Source organism: Bos indicus, chromosome 11 (assembly GCF_029378745.1).
Source record: "Bos indicus isolate NIAB-ARS_2022 breed Sahiwal x Tharparkar chromosome 11, NIAB-ARS_B.indTharparkar_mat_pri_1.0, whole genome shotgun sequence".
NCBI classification, from domain to species: domain Eukaryota; kingdom Metazoa; phylum Chordata; class Mammalia; order Artiodactyla; family Bovidae; genus Bos; species Bos indicus.
The window spans coordinates 88,190,810-88,215,009 of record NC_091770.1 but is presented as its reverse complement, the minus strand read 5'-3'; the positions used below and the strand labels follow the sequence as shown (position 1 = coordinate 88,215,009).

General features: G+C 36.9%; 1 protein-coding gene across 14 annotated transcripts in view; it reads right to left on the bottom strand.

Moving 5' to 3' along the window:
- The window catches only part of KIDINS220 (kinase D interacting substrate 220), a 96,110-nt gene that overhangs the window by 36,480 nt on the left and 35,430 nt on the right, over window positions 1-24,200 (bottom strand). For all 14 annotated transcript variants that reach the window (XR_011569412.1, XM_070799173.1, XM_070799174.1 and 11 more), the window contains 9 exons: window positions 23,333-23,512; window positions 22,178-22,343; window positions 20,370-20,521; window positions 19,921-20,210; window positions 18,642-18,782; window positions 17,573-17,816; window positions 17,318-17,406; window positions 15,727-15,871; window positions 13,632-13,794 (listed from right to left, as the gene is read on the bottom strand). Coding sequence is in view for 13 of the 14 variants with exons in the window: in XM_070799173.1 (XP_070655274.1) it covers window positions 13,632-13,794; window positions 15,727-15,871; window positions 17,318-17,406; window positions 17,573-17,816; window positions 18,642-18,782; window positions 19,921-20,210; window positions 20,370-20,521; window positions 22,178-22,343; window positions 23,333-23,512 (1,570 nt within the window). In the remaining variant the exon portion in view is untranslated. The remainder of the gene's footprint in view (window positions 1-13,631; window positions 13,795-15,726; window positions 15,872-17,317; window positions 17,407-17,572; window positions 17,817-18,641; window positions 18,783-19,920; window positions 20,211-20,369; window positions 20,522-22,177; window positions 22,344-23,332; window positions 23,513-24,200) is intronic.

The window sequence follows — 24,200 nt, the reverse complement described above, 5'->3', positions numbered from 1 at the left end:
CCCTGGGTTGGGAAGATCCCCTGGAGAAAAGAAAGGCTACCCACTCCAGTATTATGAATCTAAGGATCAGGTTTCAGCTTAAAAAAAAAAAAAAAAAGGTTACTGGAATTTTGAAAGGGATTACACTGAATCTGTAAATCACTTTGGGTAATATGGACAATATTTAGTCTTCCTATCCACGAACATGGCATATCTTTTCATTTCTTCAGAACTACTTTAATTAACCAATGTTTTGTAGTTTTCAGTGTACAAGTCTTTACCTCAATGGGCAAAATTTTTCCTGGATATTTTATTCTTCCAGCCACTATAGTAAATACAATTGTTTTCTTAATTTCCTTTCAGATTGTTCATTTCAGGTGTATAAAAACTCTCAGCTAATTTTTGTGCTGATCTGTATCCTGAAACACAGCCAAATTTATCAGCTCTATTAGCTTTCTTGTGAAATTCTTTGGGATTTTCTACATACAGCACTACGTCATTTGTGACCAGAGGTATTTTCACTTCCTTATTTCCAAATGGATCCATTTATTTCTGTTTCTTGTCTAACTGTGCTAGCCAGAACTTCCAGGATAATGCCGATCAGCAGTGGTGAGAGCAGGTGATTTAAGTCAACTGAGATTCCTCTAATAGGATCTCACAGACTGGGGCTTGAACAATATTTATTCCTCATGCGGTTTGAGAGTATGATCAGGTTCTGATGAGAACCCTCTCTCTGATTTGCAGCTAGCTCTATGATTTTTTTTATAATGACATCAATTCCATCATAAGGACTTGCCCCTCATGACCTCACTAAACCTCCCAAACGTTTCACCTCCAAGTACCATCACACTGGGGAGTAAGGTCTCAACACATGAATTTTGCGGGGTACATTCTGCCCATAGCAGGAGGCACCCTTGTCCTATTCCTGTCTTTAGGGGGAAGCTTGTCATTTTGTCATCACTGAGTCTGTTGGCAGTGGGCTTTTCCCCACGTGCCCTTTACCATGCTGAGTAAATTCCCTTCTACTCCTAGTTTTCTGTTTTTATCCCAAAAGGGTGTTGTATTTCATCATATGTCTTTTGTGCCTCCCTTGAGTATTCTGCAATCCTTTTTATTTCTGTAGAATGAGTGGTAACATCCACAATTTCTGATTTTAGTTAATTCTGTCTTCTCTTTTATTTTTTCCTGTCAATCTAGTGAAAGACTTGTAAATTTTGTTGATCTCTGCAAAGAGTTTTCGTTTTCACCAATTCTCACTGATGCTACTTTATTCTCTATTTTATTTATTTCCACTCTAATCATTATTATTTCCTTTCTTTGGCTAACTATGAAATTTTTAAAAATTTTCCCCACGTGCCCTTTACCATGCTGAGTAAATTCCCTTCTACTCCTAGTTTTCTGTTTTTATCCCAAAAGGGTGTTGTATTTCATCATATGTCTTTTGTGCCTCCCTTGGTCAGAGGAGCTAAGATCCCAGAAGTCACTCCATGGCACCAAAAATCCTGATAAGGCACTGACTTCATGCATGGGCATTATGTAAAATGTTCTGAGTAAGGTATCCCTTTCTTATATAAAATCTAACAGAAAAGATATTTAAATGCTATAAAGGGAATTTTTAAAAACTAGTATTTTATATAATTCCTATCTCCCAACATCCCACGAAGTATTATTTCAGTTTTTAAAATGAGGAACTTGAGGCTCAGAGAGGTTAAGCAACTGGCCTGACATGGCCTGGCTGTAAGGGGAAGAGCTGGTGGGTGTGTCTGCCGATTCACAAGCCTGTACCCTGCTCCTTGCACTGGCTCATGATTCTTAAATTAATGATTTACATGTTTTTAACTCCTTAAAAATATAAAGTAGAATGCTGTTACATATTATAACACACTGAAGAAGACCAACACATAAGCCTATGTTGGCAAGTTATACTGGCTTTTTGTTTCAGTTTTTTTGCAGACTTTTGAAATAAAGTTTCTCCTCCATATTTGTGGATGTATTTAAATTCCTTCACTGTTTTAAAATACAGGCTAGCACTTTTCTGCTAACAAAATTATGCAAACAAGACACTACTACTACTCCACCCCACATGCCTGAGCATGGAATGCAAAAGCCAGTTAAAAAATAGCAATAATAAAGACATGCTTCAAGTGATAGGACCTCGTCAGAGAAGCAGCACCCAACACTTCATCTATTATTAAAAAAAATGTGAGCAACTGTTAGATTATATTAATGAGTCACTTAAGAAGTAAAATTCCCAATTAAACTTTCACATTTCTGAATTACATTAATTGAAAATACCCCACCGTTGCAAAGCAAGTTTAAAAATTGGTTACCATCTGCATCTACTCATGATTTAGAATTTTCTTGATATTACATTGTCAAAACTGAGTACAGAAACAAATACACGTGTAAACCAATGCAGAACTGCAACCATCGTCCATACACTTCAATTTTAATAATCTTCAAAACAGCTCATTTTCCCAAATGAATTCATCAGGAAATGTTATAATTTCAATTAATTTCTATTCATTCTGCTTTATTTATTGGGATTCAGCATAAGACAGAATCTGCAGAAAGGTTTCCACTAGCAGGGGGAAAGCCTGAATCATATAAGTGATCAGATGACAACAAAATGGTGATTTCAAGCTAGAGTAAAGAGAAAACTTCAGTTGAGAGGTTAAGAGAGAGGCAACATATTTCACAACAGGCTCAATGAAAACAGTTATCACTTATAAAAAAGCAAAGCTCATTGTTTTAGATCAAAAGTTTATACGATATTTTAAAATATTCCAACAAAAGTAAATAAGATCCAATTTCTTGCACTGTGAGGTGCTAGAAAGCAATAAGAAAATGTTCATGTTATTGTCGCCTTTAAGAAATCTTAAAAAGCGACTAATCACACAGTGATTTACTAAAAAAAATCTGCAATAAAACTTTCAATAACAAGCAGAGAATGAAGGCTCTGCACTCAAAGTCTGCCTATAAATATGTCTAAGGTTAAACCAAAACTTCTATTATATAAGTTATCTTAAAAGTTTAATGTTTAATTAGCATGGAACCCAAGAGCTACATTAGTATTTTAATATAGAAACACAAATTTGTAAGAAGATTAATTTAAAACATTCTTCATTTTCATATCTACCCTTTTCTCAATCAACTTAATGAAAACTATACCATTCAAATACTCATTCATTTGTTTATGATCATAATTCTCAGTGCTTACAAGTGTCCTTTCTTTAAATAAGCCATTTAAAGAATGGCTTTCTTTAAAGAAGCAATTCTTTAAATAATAGGAATTAAAGCTGAACTTCAGAGACTAAAATATTCATTAAACTCAGTGTCTTTCTTGCTTTTCTGCTATGAAAAAGGGAAAGCAAAATGCATTAGCTCTTATTTCTCCGTCAACCACGTTAACCATGTTTCTGGTGAAATACCGCCCCCTTGTGGACTTTTCGGACATTGCAAACAAAGGCCACATGCTTCAAGGTTTTACATCAGCATCTCACCATTATCTTAGTATTTCCACTAGGGAGCATCTTCTAACATTAGAAGATCCCCTGGAGGAGGGTACGGACAAAGCATTCCAGTATTCTTGCCTGGAGAATGCCATAGACAGAGGAGCCTGGCAGGCCACAGTCCATAGCGTCACAAAGAGTCGGACATGACTTGAAGCGGCTTAGCATAGCACAGCATTTTTATTATACGTTACTTTTGTCTATTCTTACATTTTGAAGAGTCTTAAAAGTATTGTACATTGAAATGCCAAAATTACAAACCTCTACTGAATAAATAATTTCAGGAAAAAATTGATCTCTACCTGATCTCTAATGGTATATTTAATCTTTTTGACAAATCTGAATCCTTCAATAGGTTTTTTAATATAAATGTGCATAATATGCTTACTGTACTATAAAATAAACTATAAGCCTGCAGAGGTAATGATATTTTTATTTTACATATTAAAACATTTTAGAAAAACTGATTTTTAAGTACTGTTTTCAAATATTTAAATATTTTCAAATATCAAAGCCTTAATTACCATATTTTAGTTTTTCATGTTAAAGTTAGAAACACACAACTTTGAAACATTTAAAATTCTTTCTCTGTTCTACATTCGTATAAAATACTGAAAACAGCATTATGAGTTTAAATGAGAAAATATTTTAAAAATCAATTTTATCCTATTGAAAGCAAAAGAAAAGTTATTAAAAAAGCTACCAAGGAAAAAATTACAGCCACTTAGTGTACATAAAAATGGTCTAAAGGCTCAGATGTACCAGCTGTTTAAGTGCCAAATACCACAACTGATTTTTCTTAAGCTTTCCATACAAAACCTGCTGCTGCAGTTAGCAGACACAATCAAAACTGAATAAAGCACTGATTTGGGGTTTTACATAAGTTGGTTAGAAGTCTGCCTTTTTTAAATGGAATTAAGATAAATTCCATTCTCTCAAAAAATGTCTGCTATAACATTCCCATTGATACCCAATAAATGATTCTAAATATTCATTTGAAAATGAATAAATTATATCTGGAAATAAAAATAAAATTAGTTCACTTCTGTCTTTCTAATATTTCAGACCAGTTGTCTAGCTCTGTAGTCACAGACAGCCTGCTGGCTTCCAGAAATAGGAAGCTGTAGCTCCAGTAGCTACAGCTGTGTGGTCTTAGGTAACTCCCACTCCCTGCCTCCCAGAGTTACGGGTATTAAACGAAATAATCTAGGTAAATCCATATATTGAGGGCTCAAGTAATAGCACTAGCTAGTGCTTTTATTAGCATGTGCCCAGCATGTAATAAACTCTATAAATATTTAATGAATGAACACAATCAAAACGTTCAGCATAACAAAAACAGAGTCCAGCTAAGTCAAAAGGCCTTTCTGAACAATACTGACAACAGCCAGTAAACAGAAACAGAAGTGAGAGGAACTTGTCTAAAAGTGTGCTGATACAAAGCAACTACAAACTGTGGCATTTATGAAAAGATCATGAGTGTAAGAAACCTTGGAAATGCAGCTGAACTCACCTACAGGGAAACGCCTATGAAAACACTGCTTTGCTTTCACTATCACCTGACAAAAGGCAGAATCTACTAGGTGTTAGCTGAAATACGTACGTCATCATTCAATCTTTGTGTTCTGAAAACTTTCTCTGTGCCTTACCCAGGGATCCACTATTGTAATAACAAAGGAAAATGTTCACCTACATTTAGAATCAAAGGACTAGTCTGTATGGATAGTATTCAAGATAAAATGTGACTTCTCACTTACCACCTTCCCCCACGCCATGCTTTCCCCAAAGCAAATGTCATCATCATATTTCTTTATTCTTTCAGAAATACCTACCACCGCCTACTCTATGTCAAGAATGTCTAGAAACAAGGAATTTAGCAAGGTTTAACGAAGTTACACTTCATGGAGTTATCAGTCTAGTTCAGGAAACAAATATTAAAAGAAACTGCAATGAAAGTATCTATTAAAGACACTGAATGCTACTACGAGCCTGGTAGCAATGATAAAACAAAGAAGTTGCAAAATATATAAATAGGTAAACTCAAAAAACAGTCAAATATGTCTCATTCTGTTTCATTTTATTTCCTCCAAACAAAAGTAGAGATATTTTTCAGGCCTATCAAAATAAACTAAAAAATTCTGCCCTTCACCTTTATTTATCTTTAGGAACCTGAGTTTTCCAAGTAATTTCCACATAGACAATGAGTAAAAATAAACAACACACAACAAGAAATGCATGTTTAACTGTCAACACTACATCTATTTACAGGCATCTTTGTTCACGGTTCTTTGAAGGCTCAATCTTCACATGAAACCTTGCAAATATACTGTTATTTATTTTATCCTGTTAAAATGTGATTTCTATTTTAGATTGTAATCTTTTTTTTCAACACAAACCTGCTTAGTTTCCTTTTCTATATGGAGAATTATTTCACGAGCTTGCAAAGAATTTGATGAGGGTTTTTTTTTTTTTTAAAGATAAAAAAGAAAGTAGAAAAGAAATAGTGAAGTTGCTCAGTCATGTCCAACTCTTTGCGACCCCATAGACTGTATCCTACCAGGCTCCTCAGTCCATGGAATTTTCCAGGCAAGAGTACTGGAGTTGCCATTTCCTTCTCCAGGGGATCTTCCTAACCCAGGGATCGAACCCCGGTCTCCCACATTGCAGGCAGATGCTTTACCATCTGAGCCAATAAAGATATTGATAAAGTACTGAACTCCTGAAAAAAGTGTTTACATTATATATACATTAAGGGCAAGAATATTCTGGGAATAAAAATTGAAATTACAATTACACACAAGATAGTAAATTATTAACTGTGGAATGATGACAACACCAACACATATCAAGAATACAGAATTTCATTAGGATTCTCAACTACTTACAAAAAACAATAAAAGGGCATGCATGAAACAGTATTGGGAATAAATATTTACAGTATTTCAAACCTAAATTAAGGAAAAAATCATCAGTACAAGAATGAACTTCATACCACAAGTAAGACAATTTCCTTACAAATCTAAACTATCAGCGTCCAATTCTTTACGTTATTCAGATTCATAACTTCCGTCCACATGCAAAGGAAACAAGCCTGTGCATCATCTGGGCCACGTGATGGCGGGGGGAGGGGTATCAGTAATGACCCAGAACTTGAAGGAAAGAGGAAGGTAGTTAGTGAGAGCGAAGAGAGGCGTGAAGTAGCTAGAAGTGATAAAATTAAGCTTATGAAAAGTTTGGCTGAGTATCATCCAACATGATGTTTTATTATGAAAAATGTTGTAAGTACAGAAACACTACTCTTTGAACAGTTTAAATATACTGAACTTTAGATGAATTTTATAAATTAGACGTCTATAGTGTCTACTCAGCAAATAGCTATTTTAGGGAAATGGAAATGGCTACCATTCTGAAGCTCTCTCAAAACTCGATTGCTCTAAAAAAAATCAAGTACCAAAACAAAGTACAACATTATCCTACCACAAGCCTAATTCTGACCACATCATTCTAAGTAAAAACTGGCTGAGCAGTGTCAAAACAGACATTTGAAGCAGTACCTTCATGGAAGCTACTTAAATTGATCTTTCAAAAACCTCTATCATCGCTTAAAATGCTTAATACTAAAAAATACCAGAAATAAAGTTTTATACTAAAATAATGGGGTCTAAAACTCTGCAATAAAAGTAGACAGAAAATCTTTATCTACAGTTTTTATTTTGCTCCTTTTCTTCTTACTAAATGTATGTTAACAAAAAAAAACCCCTCAAATGATCTAGACAAAAGCTTTTAGCTCAACACATAATTGCAAGAAAATTACAATAATTGTACCAATTAAAATAATCTTGAATGAACAGTATGTCATCTTAATGTTCCAATGGTTTACAGAGGGATCTACTTAATTAGCTGAAATTGCTTTCCAGTGTTAGTATCAAATGTCATTTGTTAAAAGTTGAACAATTTAGAAAATAATTTAACAAAGCAATTTTACCAAACACCAAGAACCAACATTTTCTTTTTCAGCTGAATAAAGCAAGCAGATGTGTCATCAAATTGCTATAAAAATAAATGAGGCTTTTTATGGATTAAAAAAATTTTACTACTAGTGTTAAAAATACTATTTTCTGATTGTTTTTACCAAATCAGATTTCTTTAATAAAATAAATGAATATCAATTATATACTGCTGCTTTCTGTCTGCCATAAATAAAACATTTTATTATTCAAATGACAAGCAATAGCATCAAAGAACTCAACCATGGTTAACTAGAACAGTCATCTGAGTTAGTCTAACATATTCCAATATGGTTTTTTGATATACTGATCAAACTGTCTCCCTATAGTTTTTCATTTGAGATTATCTTAAGTCAATTCCTTAATGAACTCTCAAAGATTCTTACTAAATTGTCTTTTTCTTTCCCTTAGAATAGCTACAAAGGCATATAGGACACAGTCATTTCTTTAAAAAAAAAAAAAAAAAAAAGGACACACATCTCAAGGTCACCCTGCATTCTACCCATTCACGGATGGCAGGCCCACCAAGAGATGAAGTCTAATAGATTAACTTAATTGCAAAGCAAAGTTCTCATTACCTCATTATACCTCCAATATACAATAGTCTATATTTACAGGCATAGCATATTCTCACTACGAAAATTCACTCCACACTATTTTTATGATTAAAAATACACTTTCGCCCAAAACTTTTCTTTGACAAATGTTCTATTTAATAAACAGGGTCAAATTTTACCATTATCTTTGAACTACAGGTGATAATATATTTTCTTTTGTCTATATGATATATTTTAACTAATTAAAATGTAAATTTCTGAGAACTTCCTTGAACATTAGGAAGGCATGTAAGCTAAGGCTCAAGTGCTGGAAATTAGTGTGAAAGTTTTAAAAGGGCAAGTAATTATACCTTTTAAAAGGTCTATTAGCAAAGAACGTTAGTTTTAGCCTGAAAAGCTTTCTATCATCCAGAAAGCAGTGTTTCAGCCCATTATTGATAAAACTTGTTAATTGGCTAATTGTTTGAGCCATCACATTTTTACTTTATTCCAGTCATTTCAAATGTGTACATTTTACTTTCAATCAGAATATATATTCCTCATATACTTGAGTGATGAGGGACAAAAGATATGTTGCATATAATTTACCCTCTAATGGTTTAGGAAAAAAACATGTGTGTGTGTGGTGTGTGGTAATGGTGTCTTTGGGAATGCTGAAGTATTTAGGTGTGAAATACACTTTCAGATGGTTTGGCAAAAGAAAAGGGTATGTATGTGTGTAGATAAGTGCCTGTAAGTTCCTCAAGGGCATTAGATGCTTTGCATGTTTGTCCCTCTACCCTACCTCCTCAGGCAGCCCCTGGAACACATAAAAGCACAAAGGACACAATGTGAGCCCTAACCTACAGTAAAGACCCACACTAAACACACATCACATGAAGAAAATGTACTAGAATGGGCACACTATGAAAACTGCACCTTTTGTACCCGCTTGCTCCGTACCTTTAGAGGTACTGGCTGATTCTGACATTAGAATCAACCAGTGAATAAAGTGTGGTTTGTGATTCATTCTGCCACCACGGAACAAAATAGTAGGTTTTTTTCTTAGAGCTTTCAAAAGAGCCATGTATAGATACAAAATGATTTTCAATTTGCCATGTGTGAAAAGGTTACTAAAATCACAGGAGTGCACTAAGGAGTACAGCTCTTAGATTCATTTAATTCAAATTATGTCCCTAAGTAAAAATGTTAACAAAGCAACATTTACTGAACAGTCACTGTGGAGAACAAAAGGCATGGGAAGAGGAAAATTTTTTAATAAGAACCAGGTACTTCATCTACACACACATACATATTTTCTTTTGCCAAACCATCTGAAAGTGTATTTCACACCTAAATATCTCACCATGAATGTCCCCCAAACACCCTTAGCATACCGAAGGATATTAACATTAACTCAAAGACTCAAATTCCCCAACTGCCCACAAAATGCCCTTCAGTGCTCTACTCTTATGATAGATTCCAATCACAGCTCACACACTGCATTTGGGCTGTGGGATCTCTTCAGTCTCCCTCAGTGGCCAATATGGAACCTAAGCCAGTTGCCTTGTAGCGTGTTCCACATCTCAGATTCATCTGGCCGTTTCCTCATAATTAGGATCACAGTAAAACACGGCTGGCAACAAGAGCACATAGGTGATGTGGTACCTTCCACCGCATTTTATCTAGAGTCATATGAGCCTGATGCTGGGAAAGATGGAAGGCAAGACGAGAAGAGGGTGGCAGAGAATGGGATGGTTAGATAGCATCACTGACTCAAGGAACACGAATCTGCGCAAACTCCAGGAGATGGTGAAGGACAGGGAAGCCTGGCGTGCTGCAGTCCATGGGGTTGCGAAGAGTCAAACACAACTTAGCGACTAAACAACACAATGCTATGCCTCCCATTAGATGTCAGACTTGACTATTTGATTAAAACTGGTGACAAGTCTCTCCCAGCAAGGTCATTTCTTCTGTGGTTGCACATAACCTGGGGAGTGACACTTTGAGATCACGTGGGTCTCGTGTTCCCCAACAACTTCCCCCCAGTAGTTTTTGCAACCACTGATGATCCTTGCTTGAATCAATGATTATACTGGGGATTAAAAAATAATTTTTAAATTTCACTCATTCCTTCTACATTTATTAGCTGGCATTCTAAAACAAAGAATTATTCCTTGTTTGCTCTCTTCTAAGTATTACTATGGACTCATGGATTTTTTTTTGGTGATATGTTATAACCCATTACTATCATTTTCCTTTGTGAAAATGGGCCCAAGTTTGAAAGGTGCTCCTTCAGACTACATCCTGTGGCTATCTGTGCAAACCGGGCTGTCCTCGAACACATCCTTCCTTGGTTTCTGGCACAAAAATGCAGACTCCCCTTGAGCTTTCCCTGCTTCTGACCTGGAATTAGCCATTTCTCCAAGGAGTCCAGCTCCAGGTGGGCTCACAGTTTGGGGATATTTTTGCTCCCTTTCGCTGGGCAAAGCAAGGGAAAATCTCGTTTTAAATTATGAGCTAATAATTTAACATTTCCAAATCCAATATGCTTTCCAGATGGCTCAGCAGGTAAAGAATCTGCCTGCAGTGCAGGAGACACAGGCAACCTGGGTTCAATCCCTGGGTCAGGAAGATCCCCTGGAGGAAGGAAATGACAACCCATTCCAATATTCCTGCCTGAGAAATCTCATGAACAGTGAGGCTGGAGAAGAGTCTTCAAGTCCCCTTGAACTGCAAGGAGATCAAACCAGTCAATCCTAAAGGAAATCAACCCTGAATATTCAATGGAAAGACTGATGCTGAAGCTGAAGCTCCAATACTCTGGCCACCTCATGTGAAGAGCCGACTCATTGGAAAAGACCTTGATGCTGGGAAACATTGAAGGCAAAAAGAAAAGGGGGCGACAGAGGGTGAGATGGTTGGATAGCATCACCAACTCAATGGACATGAATCTGAGCAAACTACAGGAGATAATGGACAGGGAAGCCTGGTGCACTGCAGTCCATGAGGTCACAGAGTCAGACACGACCTAGTGACCTAACAACAACAAAATCCAATCTAATATCACAGTGCTCTTCCTGATTTTTTCCATTCAATATTGGTATTCCCTTCTCCCAAAGAGAAAACACTGGCTTCCAAGAATAGCAATTTATTCATTCATTTAGTCTATCTTACAATACATGCAAAAGGACTTCAGGAGTACAATAATACGATTAGCAACAATAAACCTACTAAGTTCAAGATTTCGTTGTAGCTAATTTTGTCCTCAGTATATTCTACTAAGAATAAAGAGTCAAGAGAAAACTGAGTTCCAAGGTGTTTGTATTAATATTTTTCTGTGTGGTTATACTATCAATTTCATATACCATTAGCATCAATTCTTCCTGTTTATATTCAATATTAGGGTTTGCTTTTTTCTATCCTTTTTGAATTAGTTTTTTTAATATATGAAAGGCAAACCATATAAAAATACACATTCAGAGTACATCTCATTCCCCATCTAAGCATCCTCTTCGGGTAAACGTTTTTATTAGTTTGTTTTTTCCTTCCTGTAGGTTGTTTTATTTTTTCACAAAAAATAATACATATTTACATATTTATATGTAGATATCCTTACTCTCCCTTCTTTCTTACGCAAATAGAGCATGTTATATACTCTCACATTTTGCAGTTTTCACTTACTAATGTATCCTTAAAATTTCTCCATATCAAATCATAGTTTTTTTCTCATTTTCTACAGTTACAAAACACTCTATTATGGTAGATGTGCCATTATTTATTCAACTAGTGTTTCTAAAAACATGCAGTTAAGTTATGGTGCTACAGATAAGGTCACAATAAATAACATAATAAATAAATAAGGTCACAATAATGTATAAGTATTTTATCACTGTGGAAGTGTGTGTTCAGAGTAAATTTCCACAGTGGGATTGCTGGGTGAAAAAGTAAATACATACTTACTTGTTCACCATTGTATTTCCAGTATTGGCAGCAGGGCCCAGCAGACACTTAATAAGCTTTTTTTGATTAAACTGAATCATGAATTTTTCTGAGAGTTTTAAAAACCTTTTGATATTTTTACATCTCTCCTGCTTCTATTTCCTGAGGACACAGACTTTCTCACCAAGTCTCACCCTCTTCACAGACCACACATGGGGCCAAGGGCTGAACTCTAAGCACACAGCCCTTAGAACGTGAAACACTGTCAATGCTTTTGTACTCCTGAGACACAGGAAACTTCTAGGCATCACGTTCAATTATATGAAGGTGAAGGGATTGACTTGAGTCCTGTTCTGCACCAAAACCTAAAACTGTGCTCATCCAGCAAATATTCATTATGCAGCACCTGTTACGATGCAAATGTTTATTCATGAAACAAAACAACAGTCTACTACACAACCAAGGAAAAAACCAATCATGTATCTCATAATAAAAAGAGGAGTTCTAAGATATCAAAGAGCAGATGCATCCAGAAACACTGCTCTGCAGGCCCCTGGCAGCTGTGGACCACTGCCATCTACTGGAACACCTACTTCACACAGCCCACACAGTTTACAATGATTAATGTTGCATAAATTGAACATATAACCTCAAGAGCTCAAGTGTGTAGACAAATACTACAACCATCCTCTATATTCTAAAATCAGTTATTTACCTAAAAATATTAGATAAAATATGTACATGAAAAATGGGGATTGGAAAATAATGAAAACCATATGCTGATAATACTCAAGGATAAACTATTTACAATCTTAAAAGTTAAATATAGAAACTCTACACTGAATGGTTGGTCAGGTTTACTATTTCATTTACATGTTCAAAATAATGCTTCAATTACACTAAGTTTTATACAATTGCATAGCTCCCTTGAATTGCATTTTTTCCTAAGAGATATTTTTATTTAGAGTTGTAACTGAAAGCTATGAAGGTATTAAGTATTCTGGTAAACAAAGAGGATTATAATTTTGTTTGTGAATTTGACAAGAAAGTGGTACTCTTAAAACCTGACATACTTGACACTACACTGAGCCTTGACTGTGTTTTCCCAGAAAAAACTGAATCAATTTATCAGAAGTAGATTTTAAAAGTACTTCAAATGACTATAAAAGAACAATAAATTCCTTTACTGTTTAGCGCAAAGCACGTTTACCAGCCCGTATTCACAGTTCCCTGGGTCTTCCAGATACAAAGCTGTGAAAACACTTGCACTAATGATTTGGAAAATGTGACCTCCTCAATATTCTATCAAGACACTTAGAATAAAAAATAAAATGGACGATAAACAATGTTTTAAGGTTTGCCTTTTGTATATTTAAATATATAAATTTAATAGGACTATTAAACATCTTTTATCATATAGGTTACACAAGAAAGAATCTATCCAAATAAAGCTGTAAATTTTACATGATGGGATATATACCTGTGCTAACACAACTCTGAAATTATAATGGAAGAATTACTAACGAAAATGATTAACCTCAGAACTCTACATTTTATACATATTATTTTGCATTCATTTTGCTTTGTATGCATTTTTTCTTAAGAGTCAACTCAATTTAAAACAAATTTAAATATAAAAAGGTCAGATAAATTACCTTTCATAGATGGTTTTTAATGTCATTTGATCTGGGATACCTTCGGTCTCTTCCAAATACAATATGAGCCATGAAGTTCTGTACGGCCACTGCTCAGTTAGGTTGATCCAGCTAGCAAGCCTATCCCAGTTGAAACTTATCTGGTTGGCTCTCAGTAATCGTCCTTTAAAGAATACAAAAACATTTTAGAATTAATAGGTATGTAACGTTATGTTAAGCCAACCATTCTGTATATTCACAAATAACCAACTTCCACTGTTTTTTAATTTGCCACTTAACTTACACTATAAATTCACACCTAATATCTATATGGCTGCTAGGAGAGGACCAGGGGGATGAGTATAGAGTTTCAGTTTAATGGGATGGAATGCATTATGGAGATGGATGGTGGTGAAGGTTACACAAATAGTGAAAGTATTTAATACCACCCAAATGGACCCTGGTTAAGATGGTAAATTTTAAGTGTATATCATTTAACACATTAAAAAAAAGAAAAAAAAATGTAATTTGAAAATTAAAGCAGAATAGCAGCATGTAAAAATCTGAACTTCAACATTTTCAATTATAAATTAATTATAGTTATACAAATTAGCATAAAATTATTTTTATACAAAGAGAAAAATTAAACCTGAGGTGAAATTTTTAAATCATCAAATTTTAAAATAACAGTAGACCACTGACAGTCGATTTTCACTATCGAAACCAACACTGGTTTTATTAGACACACAATGGAAAATAAAACTGGTGTTTGGCGGTGTATAAACACAGTCCATCCTTTTGTTTCTGGAAGGGAATTGCTCTGTTGATGTTGCACTGCCGGGGACCAGCCCCGGCTGATCCAGGGTATTCGAAGGAGAGACGGCGTAGGCGAAGATCAGGAAACAACTGCTTAATTAAATGTTAATTAAGGATATAAAGAGTAATAGAATGAGGATAGCTCAGTGAGGAAATTCAGTGGAGAAAAGAGGCTGAAATAAGGATAGCTCAGTGAGGAAATTCAGTGGAGAAAAGAGGCTGAATAATTCAGCCAGAAGGTAAGAGAAAGAACGACATGGGGAGACCAAGTTTCGGTGAACAAGGCCCGCACTTTATTTTTCAAAGTAGTTTTTATACCTTAAGTTATGCATAGAGGATAATGGGGGAAGGGGTAGAGTCTTGCAGCAAACCAGGCTTTCTTCCTGCAAACTTATCATATGCAAAAGCTTAGGTGATTTGCATCATCTTCTGGCCCGGAGGCCTGTTAACATTTTAAGACCTTTTCTTCAGAAAACTTATTTTTCTCTAAAGGTGATTGGTCAGGAGCCACCCTCCAAAAGCATTAGATAAAGTTGCATTCCTACAGAGCAAAGGTGTGGCGGGCTATAACAAGAAAAAGAATTAACTCAAGGGTCCCAGGTTACAAACATTAAAGCTACTACTTACACCAATTATATTAATCAATACACTGCCAGGGACACAGCAGTAAGGGATATGGAGACTTAGCAGCAAACATTGGCCCAACAAGTGAAAATCCCTTCACCAATACAATTTCTAATCAATCTTTTAACTGCTCAAAGGAATCTGTATTTAGACAGTTTAGAACATCTCCTGCCTCTCACAGTTGGGAGGCTCTGAACAATCACATGTGGCCGGAAAAACCTATTCAGGCAGGCTAGAGGATTTCCAAAGGAGTTTGTAGGTTAAACACTGTCACACCCAGGAATTATTAACTGGAGCTGTAAGCTAACTCTTTTTTCAGAGAGGTAGTGGGGGACAGCCCCCTGTAAAGTCAGAGGTGTAGGTGAAAGCACAAAGCAGAAAGTAGGCAGACTCTGGTTTGGGGGTATATGCTCGAGAATTTCCAGGGGGACTCCTGAAGCTCGATCCCGCCTTTGTGTATGCCGAGCCTCCTTCCTCATGACCTTTGTCATGGGCGGAGTTCCTCACGCTGGCTACTGGCAGTGATAGAATTCCAGTTGAGCTATTCCAGATCCTGAAAGATGATGCTGTGGAAAGTGCTGCACTCAATATGCAATATGCACTCAATATGCAATATGCTGGCTCCCAGCATTGCACCTTACTATCTACCACACAACACTAAGACAAGGAAACTCACCTGTCACAGAAACAATGTTGAGCAGTCTCCTCATGGTCTGCGGGCTTATGTCACTGAACCAGTCCTCCGTAACCAGCAGTTTCGTGAGGTCGAAGGACATCTGCCGGGTAATCGTGCGCTGCATCTGCCTTCTTCGGTAAGTGTCCTGAAACGGGGTAGCATCAGTGAGCGTAAGCCCTCACTTCAACCCTGAGAGCCTGAGGCTCTTTTGAGAAGTTAATACATGTCTATGTCAACAACAAAAACAATCCAAAATTTCAGTCAAAGAGGAAGATAAAATAGTACAAAAAGTATTATTACTACTCCCTGAAGTAGAATATATACTGATCTCTAAAGTAAGTATTTCTAGCAAATGCATCAGAGACTATAGTTTAGCTTTGGGTGTACCTGATTTATAGTTGTACAATCAGAGAAAGCTCAATGCCTTGAAAAATATAAATAAGCTGAACTGTATAAAGAAAATTCAATTCAAACTCTTATGGGAGCTCGGTATCTATAGGAACTCTGATAATAAAGCAAATAACCCCTTGCACAGATTTAAGGATTCAGCATTTTGATTTTTAGGTTATTTTCAAACGTGACAGTTACCGAATGGGCACAGCTGCTGTATCCTCATGTCTAGTAAGAATGAAAGGCTCTCTACTGGGTGGGGATCCCATCCAATCAGGAGAAGCAGGCACAACGAGGGTGGTTCTCATCTAAGGTCACAAGACAGGGGAACCCAAGGGTCCAGGCTCCCAGGACAGAAATTCTAAATGGCAACTCATACCCCACTCTTAATTTAGAGTTGTCAATTATCCTTCATAATATTATTTCTGCATCCATACTTGTACATGGTAAAGGCATAAAATCAAAATACCTGAAGACAGTTTTTAAAATGTAAAATGTCCCAATTAAAGATTTGCAAACTGGGGGGGCAGGGCGGGTAGTGGAAAATATCACCAATGCTAGCCCAAGCTCGCCATCCATAAGCAGCATTGTTACCATCACTTACCTGCAAAGGTATATCTCCTGTCTTATAATAGCCCCAGTTCTTTACAAAAGGCTCCTAGGATAGGGCAGGGCAGGGAAACTAGTGTCTCCCAGGAGACAACCAACAGACTGGGAAAGGCACACAAGGTCACTACGTGGGGATAGAAAAAAAGAGCGCACACCTCACAAATATTAGGGCAGGAGGTCAGCCAACAGGACAACACAGCAAAGACTGGTTCCCACACCACAAGCCTCTCCCCCTTACAGCTGTGCTGACAATGGCCCCTGGGACAAGCACAACCTGACCTGGGATGAACCTAACGGTTCTCTGCCCCCAGTGACATCACCTGGGCAGCTTTCAAATCTCACTCTCAGAGGTTCTGATTTAACTGGTCTGGAGTGGGACCTGGGTTGAGAGCAGGCTGGGAGAGACCAGGCACTCCTATATAATTTACAGTTATTATGGCTCTAGGTTCAGACATTCCCTGAAAAACCACCAATGATAAAATATACCTTATGAGCTCAATGCAGTATTTATAAAATAAATAAGTGGCCTTACCTTGGTTTTACTTAAACAACAGCAATACAAACAAATGGCTCAAAACATACACTATCTTACCCGTCTATTGAGGGCCGTCTTGCTACCAAGTTTTGTCATCTCTCCAAGGCTGTTTTGTGAAACTCTTCTGTCAGCATCTTCCTGCATCCCTAAAAGAGTTTATCAAGAAAGCACCATTTGTCCTGAAACTCTGCTGTAAATGATACTTAAAGAGTTGTGAAATTTGAACAATACTTTCCAAGGTAAGAGGAGATGCAAAATGAAAAACTATGGAACCACTTCAAACCCAAAGTATCCGAGGAACTTGATCTTTACCTGTATTATCCGAGCATGGAACATCTCCATTAGTTGTTGAAGTTACAAGAAATTTTCTTGCACTGCTTAGTCCCCGGCTGTTGAGGAAAACGGGCAGATGAACTATATTGCGCATATAGTCATGTCCATTGATGTTTGAGTCACGAAGCACACTATTGAGGTTCTGATTAATTGCCTTTATGATAATATGTGGATCACTTGCAAAAATGGCAATGAATGGGCCTTTTGAAAACAGAACTCGGACCTGTGGTAGAAGAAATGTAAAATCACAATAAAAAAATTATCCAAAGTAATAAAACCTCTCTTCAAAATCTGTGTTAGCCTTTGTGACTACATTTTAAAATAGCATTTCCTTTTCATTCAAATGTTATTCTATGTGAAAACAAATTTTATTGAAGTTTCAATCTGTTTTTTCACCACCTGACAATTTAACATTTGACAGTGATAGAATCTCTGAAGGAAACAACTAGTCCTGTCCTACTTTGAGACACTCAGATCTACGTAAGAAGTAAGATCCACAAACATGAGAAATACTCATGAGCACACATGATGCACTATAAGAGCAACACACATGAGAAACACTCATGAAGTACTCCTGAGCAGACACGGTGCACTGCACACACTGGTCTAGTAAGATCCACACACATGAGAAATACAAGCAGACACAGTGAACTGCACACACTAGTCTCTGACCACAGGCACACACCGCTGCTTATACCAGACCTTACAGAAAGCCACAAACCTTTCTTACTTTTTAACAAAAACTCCACAAATTCTGTGGTTTCCCCACCCCTATCTATATTCTGACCATAACCATCTGTAGAGAAACGCTGGAGTCACACCCTGGACTTTAGAGACCCCCCTACTCACATTTCCCCTCACACTGCCATTAACCTAAAATTGGTTAAATCTGCTTGGAATGAAACTTCTGCTGTTTCTGCATAAAACACACAGTTGTTTCTATAAAAGAAAAAACAGTATTCAAATTCCACTTGAAATATTCATGAAGCTGTTCCTCTCAGCTGCCACATATGTGACAGTTAAAAGTTTCAAGACGGTTAAGACGTACAGTGTCCAGCATCTGGAGTACTTTGTCCTGCTCACAGGCATCTAATCCATCGATGATAACCACCAGCCTTGTCTGATTCTGAGTGAAGCTGTCAATGGTTTTTGCCATCCTGGCCATCAATTCCACTTCACACTTAAGAACCTGTGCAAAAGAAAGGATACACTGCGCTAAAGATTCGAGAAACTTAAGTACCTCTCTTAAAGAGCCTGAAAGTCGCCTACTAGGAGAAAAGAAACCCCAAGTGCTTGCTGCCAGCTGTGGTTCCACTTAGTGGAACTGTAGTGAATGTGTCACCATTTACAAAGTGCCTTCATCTAAATTAAAGCATTTCTTACAAAGAGGTAGACAACGTCATATCCATTTTAAAAGGACAAACTTGGCTGAAGTGACTTACATGCCAAGATCACATGCTCTGAAGGTCAGAAGACAGATTAGAATGCAAATCCAAATGGTCTACATGCCACACCACAACTGGCTTCCTGATGACATGTGACCTTGATCAAAGGAAAGGGCTGTGGATAATTGTATAAAGTCCTTTTTTACTCTAAAAGTACATTCCTATCTTCTACGTTTTGGTGGTTCCATTTGTCTACTCTACCAGGCTGCAGAGCAACCTAAACATTAGGTAATAACTACCACCTGAGGGATAATCTGCTAATTCTTTGCTGTTGCTATTTAGCTGCTAAGTTGCGTCCGACTCTTTGCGACCCCACGGACTGCAGCACACCAGGCTCCTCTGTCTTCCACTATCTCCTCAAGTTTGCTCAAATTCATATCCATTGAGTCAGTGACGCTATCTAACCATCTCATCCTCTGCCGTCTCCTTCTCCTTTGTCTTCAATCTTTCCCAGCACCAGGCTGTTTTCCAATGAACTGGCTCTTCACATCTGGGGGCCAAAGTACTGAAGCTATAGTTAACTCTACGAGGATCTTATAAAAGTCGATTTTATAAAAAGACATTACTGTTAAAACTTTTTCCACACTACACATGCATTTTTCATAGGAAAAATCTGGATTAAAACTAAAAACAAGTGCAATTCTCTAACAGTTAGAAAACAGACTCCCTAAAAGCCCCAGTGATGATGATCATGAGAGCATATTCACATTAGGACTATTTTCTTTTTTTTTTTTTTTATTTTGGTTGCACCACACAGCTTGTGGGATCTTAGTTCCCTGACCAGGGATCAAACCTGGGCCCTTGGTAGTGAAAGCAGAGTCCTAACCACTGGACCGCCAGAGAATCCCCAGAATTATTTTCTAACAAGCAAAGTGTGCTTACTTTCATGAATCCTTCACTTTTCAGTTTGTGCAGTTTGGAGGCAGCATTATGGAGGCGTTTCCTTTGAGAATTCAGAAGTGAGTCCAGCACCTGCCACCATGTTCGACAGTTCAGCACAAACGCCAACCCCACTATGGACGCAATTGATATGAGGACAGCATTCACTGTCATATGCTTCGGGTCAACTCTGAATATAGCCAGAAGAGTAATCGCAGCAATAATGCAGCCAAAGATGAAAAGGAAGATGACAAAAGATGGGAGACAACACGTTTTTTTCCATTTCTTTTTACCTGTAAAACACGACAAATGGTTTTAACATCTCAAGCATCCAGAAAACCCCAATCATTACAGTGACAGCATATGACGAACCTGCTGTTCATGTTTCCAAGCATTTTGTCCATCCCATCCTCAACCACTCCATATACAGTAAGAAGAGAAGAAGGTCCTACCCTGCGTATCTTCAGTCTTGAACACTCGGAAAAGCCTGGTTGCCAAAAAGCCAAACTCTCTTTCACAAGCATCCGAGAGGGTGGCGATCATTTCAGCCATTGAAGTTTCCCCACCTACGCTGGACAGTCTATTATAATCTGTAAACAAAAACCTTGGGGAAAGGGGAAAGAAAATGTTATGCCGCTACCTAAAGAAACAGTTTCAACATACATTATGTCTATCACGTAGCTCCTGTTTCCTTCCTGTCTCTGTCAAAACATTGTTTTTAAAATTCTATTTGTAATTAGGTATCTTCCATTTCTAACAGCTTATATTCTTTTCTTAGGAAAAGACAGTAACAAAAGTTAAATTAGTAGAGTTATATGAAGCAATTCTGACTAAAAGCAGAAAAGGGAAAAGGTCATGACAGAACCTAGACAAAGGAGCCAGACATCTCCCCAGACCTCATGACACAACAATTCAACAGTGGCGCCCCACATCAGTCAGAAAAAGCCGCACAAAGGACATTCTGCAAACGCCAACTGAAGAGATTAGAACCTTGAGAAAATAGTAATTAAGAACTTAATGTCATTTAAAAACTCAAGCTTCAGAATGTCCTATTTATAGCTTACTCATCTACCAGGGGTTGAGAAAGAAATTATATTCTTTTCCTAGTTGTTCTGTGAAGTAACTGAATTGTTTGCATTTTGAGCCTCTGAATGGGTATTACTTCTGCATTAGTTCCTTTATTCCTTTCTACTGCTAAACTCCCATCTTAACCCTATAAACAGGCATTGCTTTCAAAATACAATCCAGGATCACAGTGTACTCTATGTATGCCTGGTCTTAATTAAATCAATGCTATTTTAGTTGTTCTAACTTTTTAAAAGATAATGATCTCATTAATTTTAAATGCTTTTAATTTATGTAAAAATATCTTCCCCAACTTTTTTTATTCTACTCTTGTATGTTTTCTTTTTATGTTTTTCATTTTAACTTCTCATTTTAAATCCTTTTCTTAACATTTAATCCTATATACCATTTATTTACCTGTTTTATTTTTATCTTCCTCTCATAGTTTTGATGTCTTACCAGGTTTGGTCCATTCACTTTCAGCTTAACTTACACATATTTTATCTTACAATAATTTCTAAATTCTTAATCTTTGCATATTTAATTATTTTACTAATTTCTGTTGAATTCCTTTTGCTTTCAGTTCTTTAACCTTTTTTTCCATTTTACTTTCCTCTGGGGCCCTCTGGATTGCCTTTACTCTTTGACTTACAAGTTTCTCATCTTTTCTGAACTGTTTGCTTACCTTCCCATTATCATCATACCTGGTAACGATATCATTATCATTTGATATGATGATAACTTTAGAGGAATGGATAAATACATATCCACAGGTGAGGAAAGAACAGCTCAGAGCACATGCTGAGTTGCCAAGGCCACACCCTGATGTCAAGAAGTTCCAGGACTCCATCCTAGACCCAGTACTCTTTACTGATTTGTCCAAAGGATGGTAACAAGTATCATAAGGGGGGAATGTGGAGCTTCACTCAAATAAAATCTGGCAAATCAAAGTTAAATATAATTTTTTATGAAAAGGTGTCTCTGATCTGTAATATACAAGAGGGAGATGTAATATGAAGAGTTTTCCAAGTGTATTTGACCAGGGCATTTTTGTTTTATTTCTCACGTTAAAAAAGTTTAAAGGACCAATGTTTTTTTTTTTTGGTCTCTTAAAAAAACATGAGAAAAGATGCATTATCAACTTTCATTTGCTTCATTTTATTAAAAATTACTTCTGTCAAAGGGACCAACTCACCTCACAGGTAGAGCTTTAGTGGTTTGCTCTGGCAGTTCAGGTGGGTTCACAAACATCAATTTGAGGAGGAGCTCCAAATAGCCGATATGTCTTGCCAATCTAGTACTGAGGACCCAGGCCCAATTCCAACTCTCTCCTTCCCTCCGTCCACCAAAGTAAATGACAACTAAAAGTCAAGGTTTAAAAAAAAATTATCCAGAACAATCATTAGTCAAGCAGCCTCTTTTCTGCAAACAGTCAAGTATGAAGTAGTGACAGGTAAGCTTACATAATTTTCACGGTCCCTTGTTATTTCCTAACTAGTCCTCAAAGAATTCCTCAACTAATTAACCTCCCCCAACATACATCTGGAGCTTCCCAGAATCCACCTGCCAATGCAGGAGACGTAAAAGATCTGCGTTTAATCCCTGGGTCAGGAAGATCCCCTGGAGTAGGAAATGGCAACCCACTCCAGTATTCTTGCTGGGAGAATCCCATGGACCGAGCCTGGTGGGCTACAATCTATGTGGTCACAAAGAGTTGGACACGACTGGGCATCTGAGCAACAGCAATAGCAAAAACATATTATCAGGTATGTGAAAAACAGAAAGTAAGCTGACTAAAATATGACATAATAAACACAATCAGAAGGATAATGCCTTAAACCGAAGCATATCCTTTAGTTTAGATTCAAATGTAAGTATGACTGGTTTTATCTCTACTTGTGACTGCTGAAGTTACCAACAGTAAACCTATTTCCTTTCCTGCAACTGAAGACACTCCTAAAAACAGGGATTATATATATTTATTACTTTGCTTTTAGATAAAATAAAAATTACAGTCATGATCCAAATGATCAAGAGCATGCCATTATGTCTATGAAGACTTATTTTCAAAAAAGATTCAAATATAAATCATTAACATAAAAAAGGGAAAGTAATTTAAAGTTCTGCTTCAATATTAACAAGTAGTGCACTAGCTTTTAAAGTTTTGCTAGGCAGGCTGGGGACAATGCTCCTCTAAGCCAACTTACAAACTAGCAAAAAATCAATATTCTCACCTAAATAGGAAAACCACCTGGAGACTTTAGAAGACAGACACAGATACAATTTTAAATAAAACAATGAGTTCTGACATTCTCTACATTTTTGAAAAGGATAAAAGGCAAAGACTTACTAAAAAATATATACAAGACAGCCAAGAAGCTCAATGACACTGCAATTCCAAGATTTAGGTCTACTGTAAAAGCAAACAATAAACCAAGCCCTCCACAAAGGAGCAGGGTCAGAAACACCACAAGCCATGAAAACTGAAACAGAGGTTCAATCTGTTGTCCTGCAAAAGTTTTCATTTCATCTGAAAGAGAAATTAATAAGAAAACATTATTTAAGAAATAAAACATTTGAAAATTTCACATTTTCACTATAAACATTTACCTAGCTAGAATGTTGCTACTTAACCATGCTAACCAATGTTCACTTTGCTAAGTATCTCATTCCTTAGGGGCACATTTACCCTTGACCCTTGCCCTACCCACTCTCTTGCTTCCTACTGAAAAGGCATAAAATCCTCTCTCATATATTCCCATCTGTCAAGGTTTTGTTGATATTTTGAGATTTGTATTATGCAACCAACAAAGTATTGTTTCCATATATAAAACTAAAAATTATTACTTTGCTATGTGTCTTCAGAAAACACAGCATCTCCACTTCTCTGCGCCTCCTCACCGCTTCTACCCCCAGTGCCATTTGAGGATCACTGCTCTTAAAGGTGAGCCCAAATGAGCCTGGGACAAGTCATTCATTCCTATTGCAAAACTTAGTTAAAAAAAAAATTTAAACGTAGAAGAGCCAGTGTTGGGGATAGTTAAGAATTCAGTTCTGTGCAAAAAAAAAAAAAAATTTACAGGCAATATTGAAACCTGTCCTTGAAGAAACGAGTAAGATTTTGCCAAGCAAAAGGAGTGGGGTCTCAGGTCAGAGGTGGGGGGAGATGTCTAGGAAGCTCCTACAGAGGAGCCACTCAGTGTCTGGTCTGCACCTAC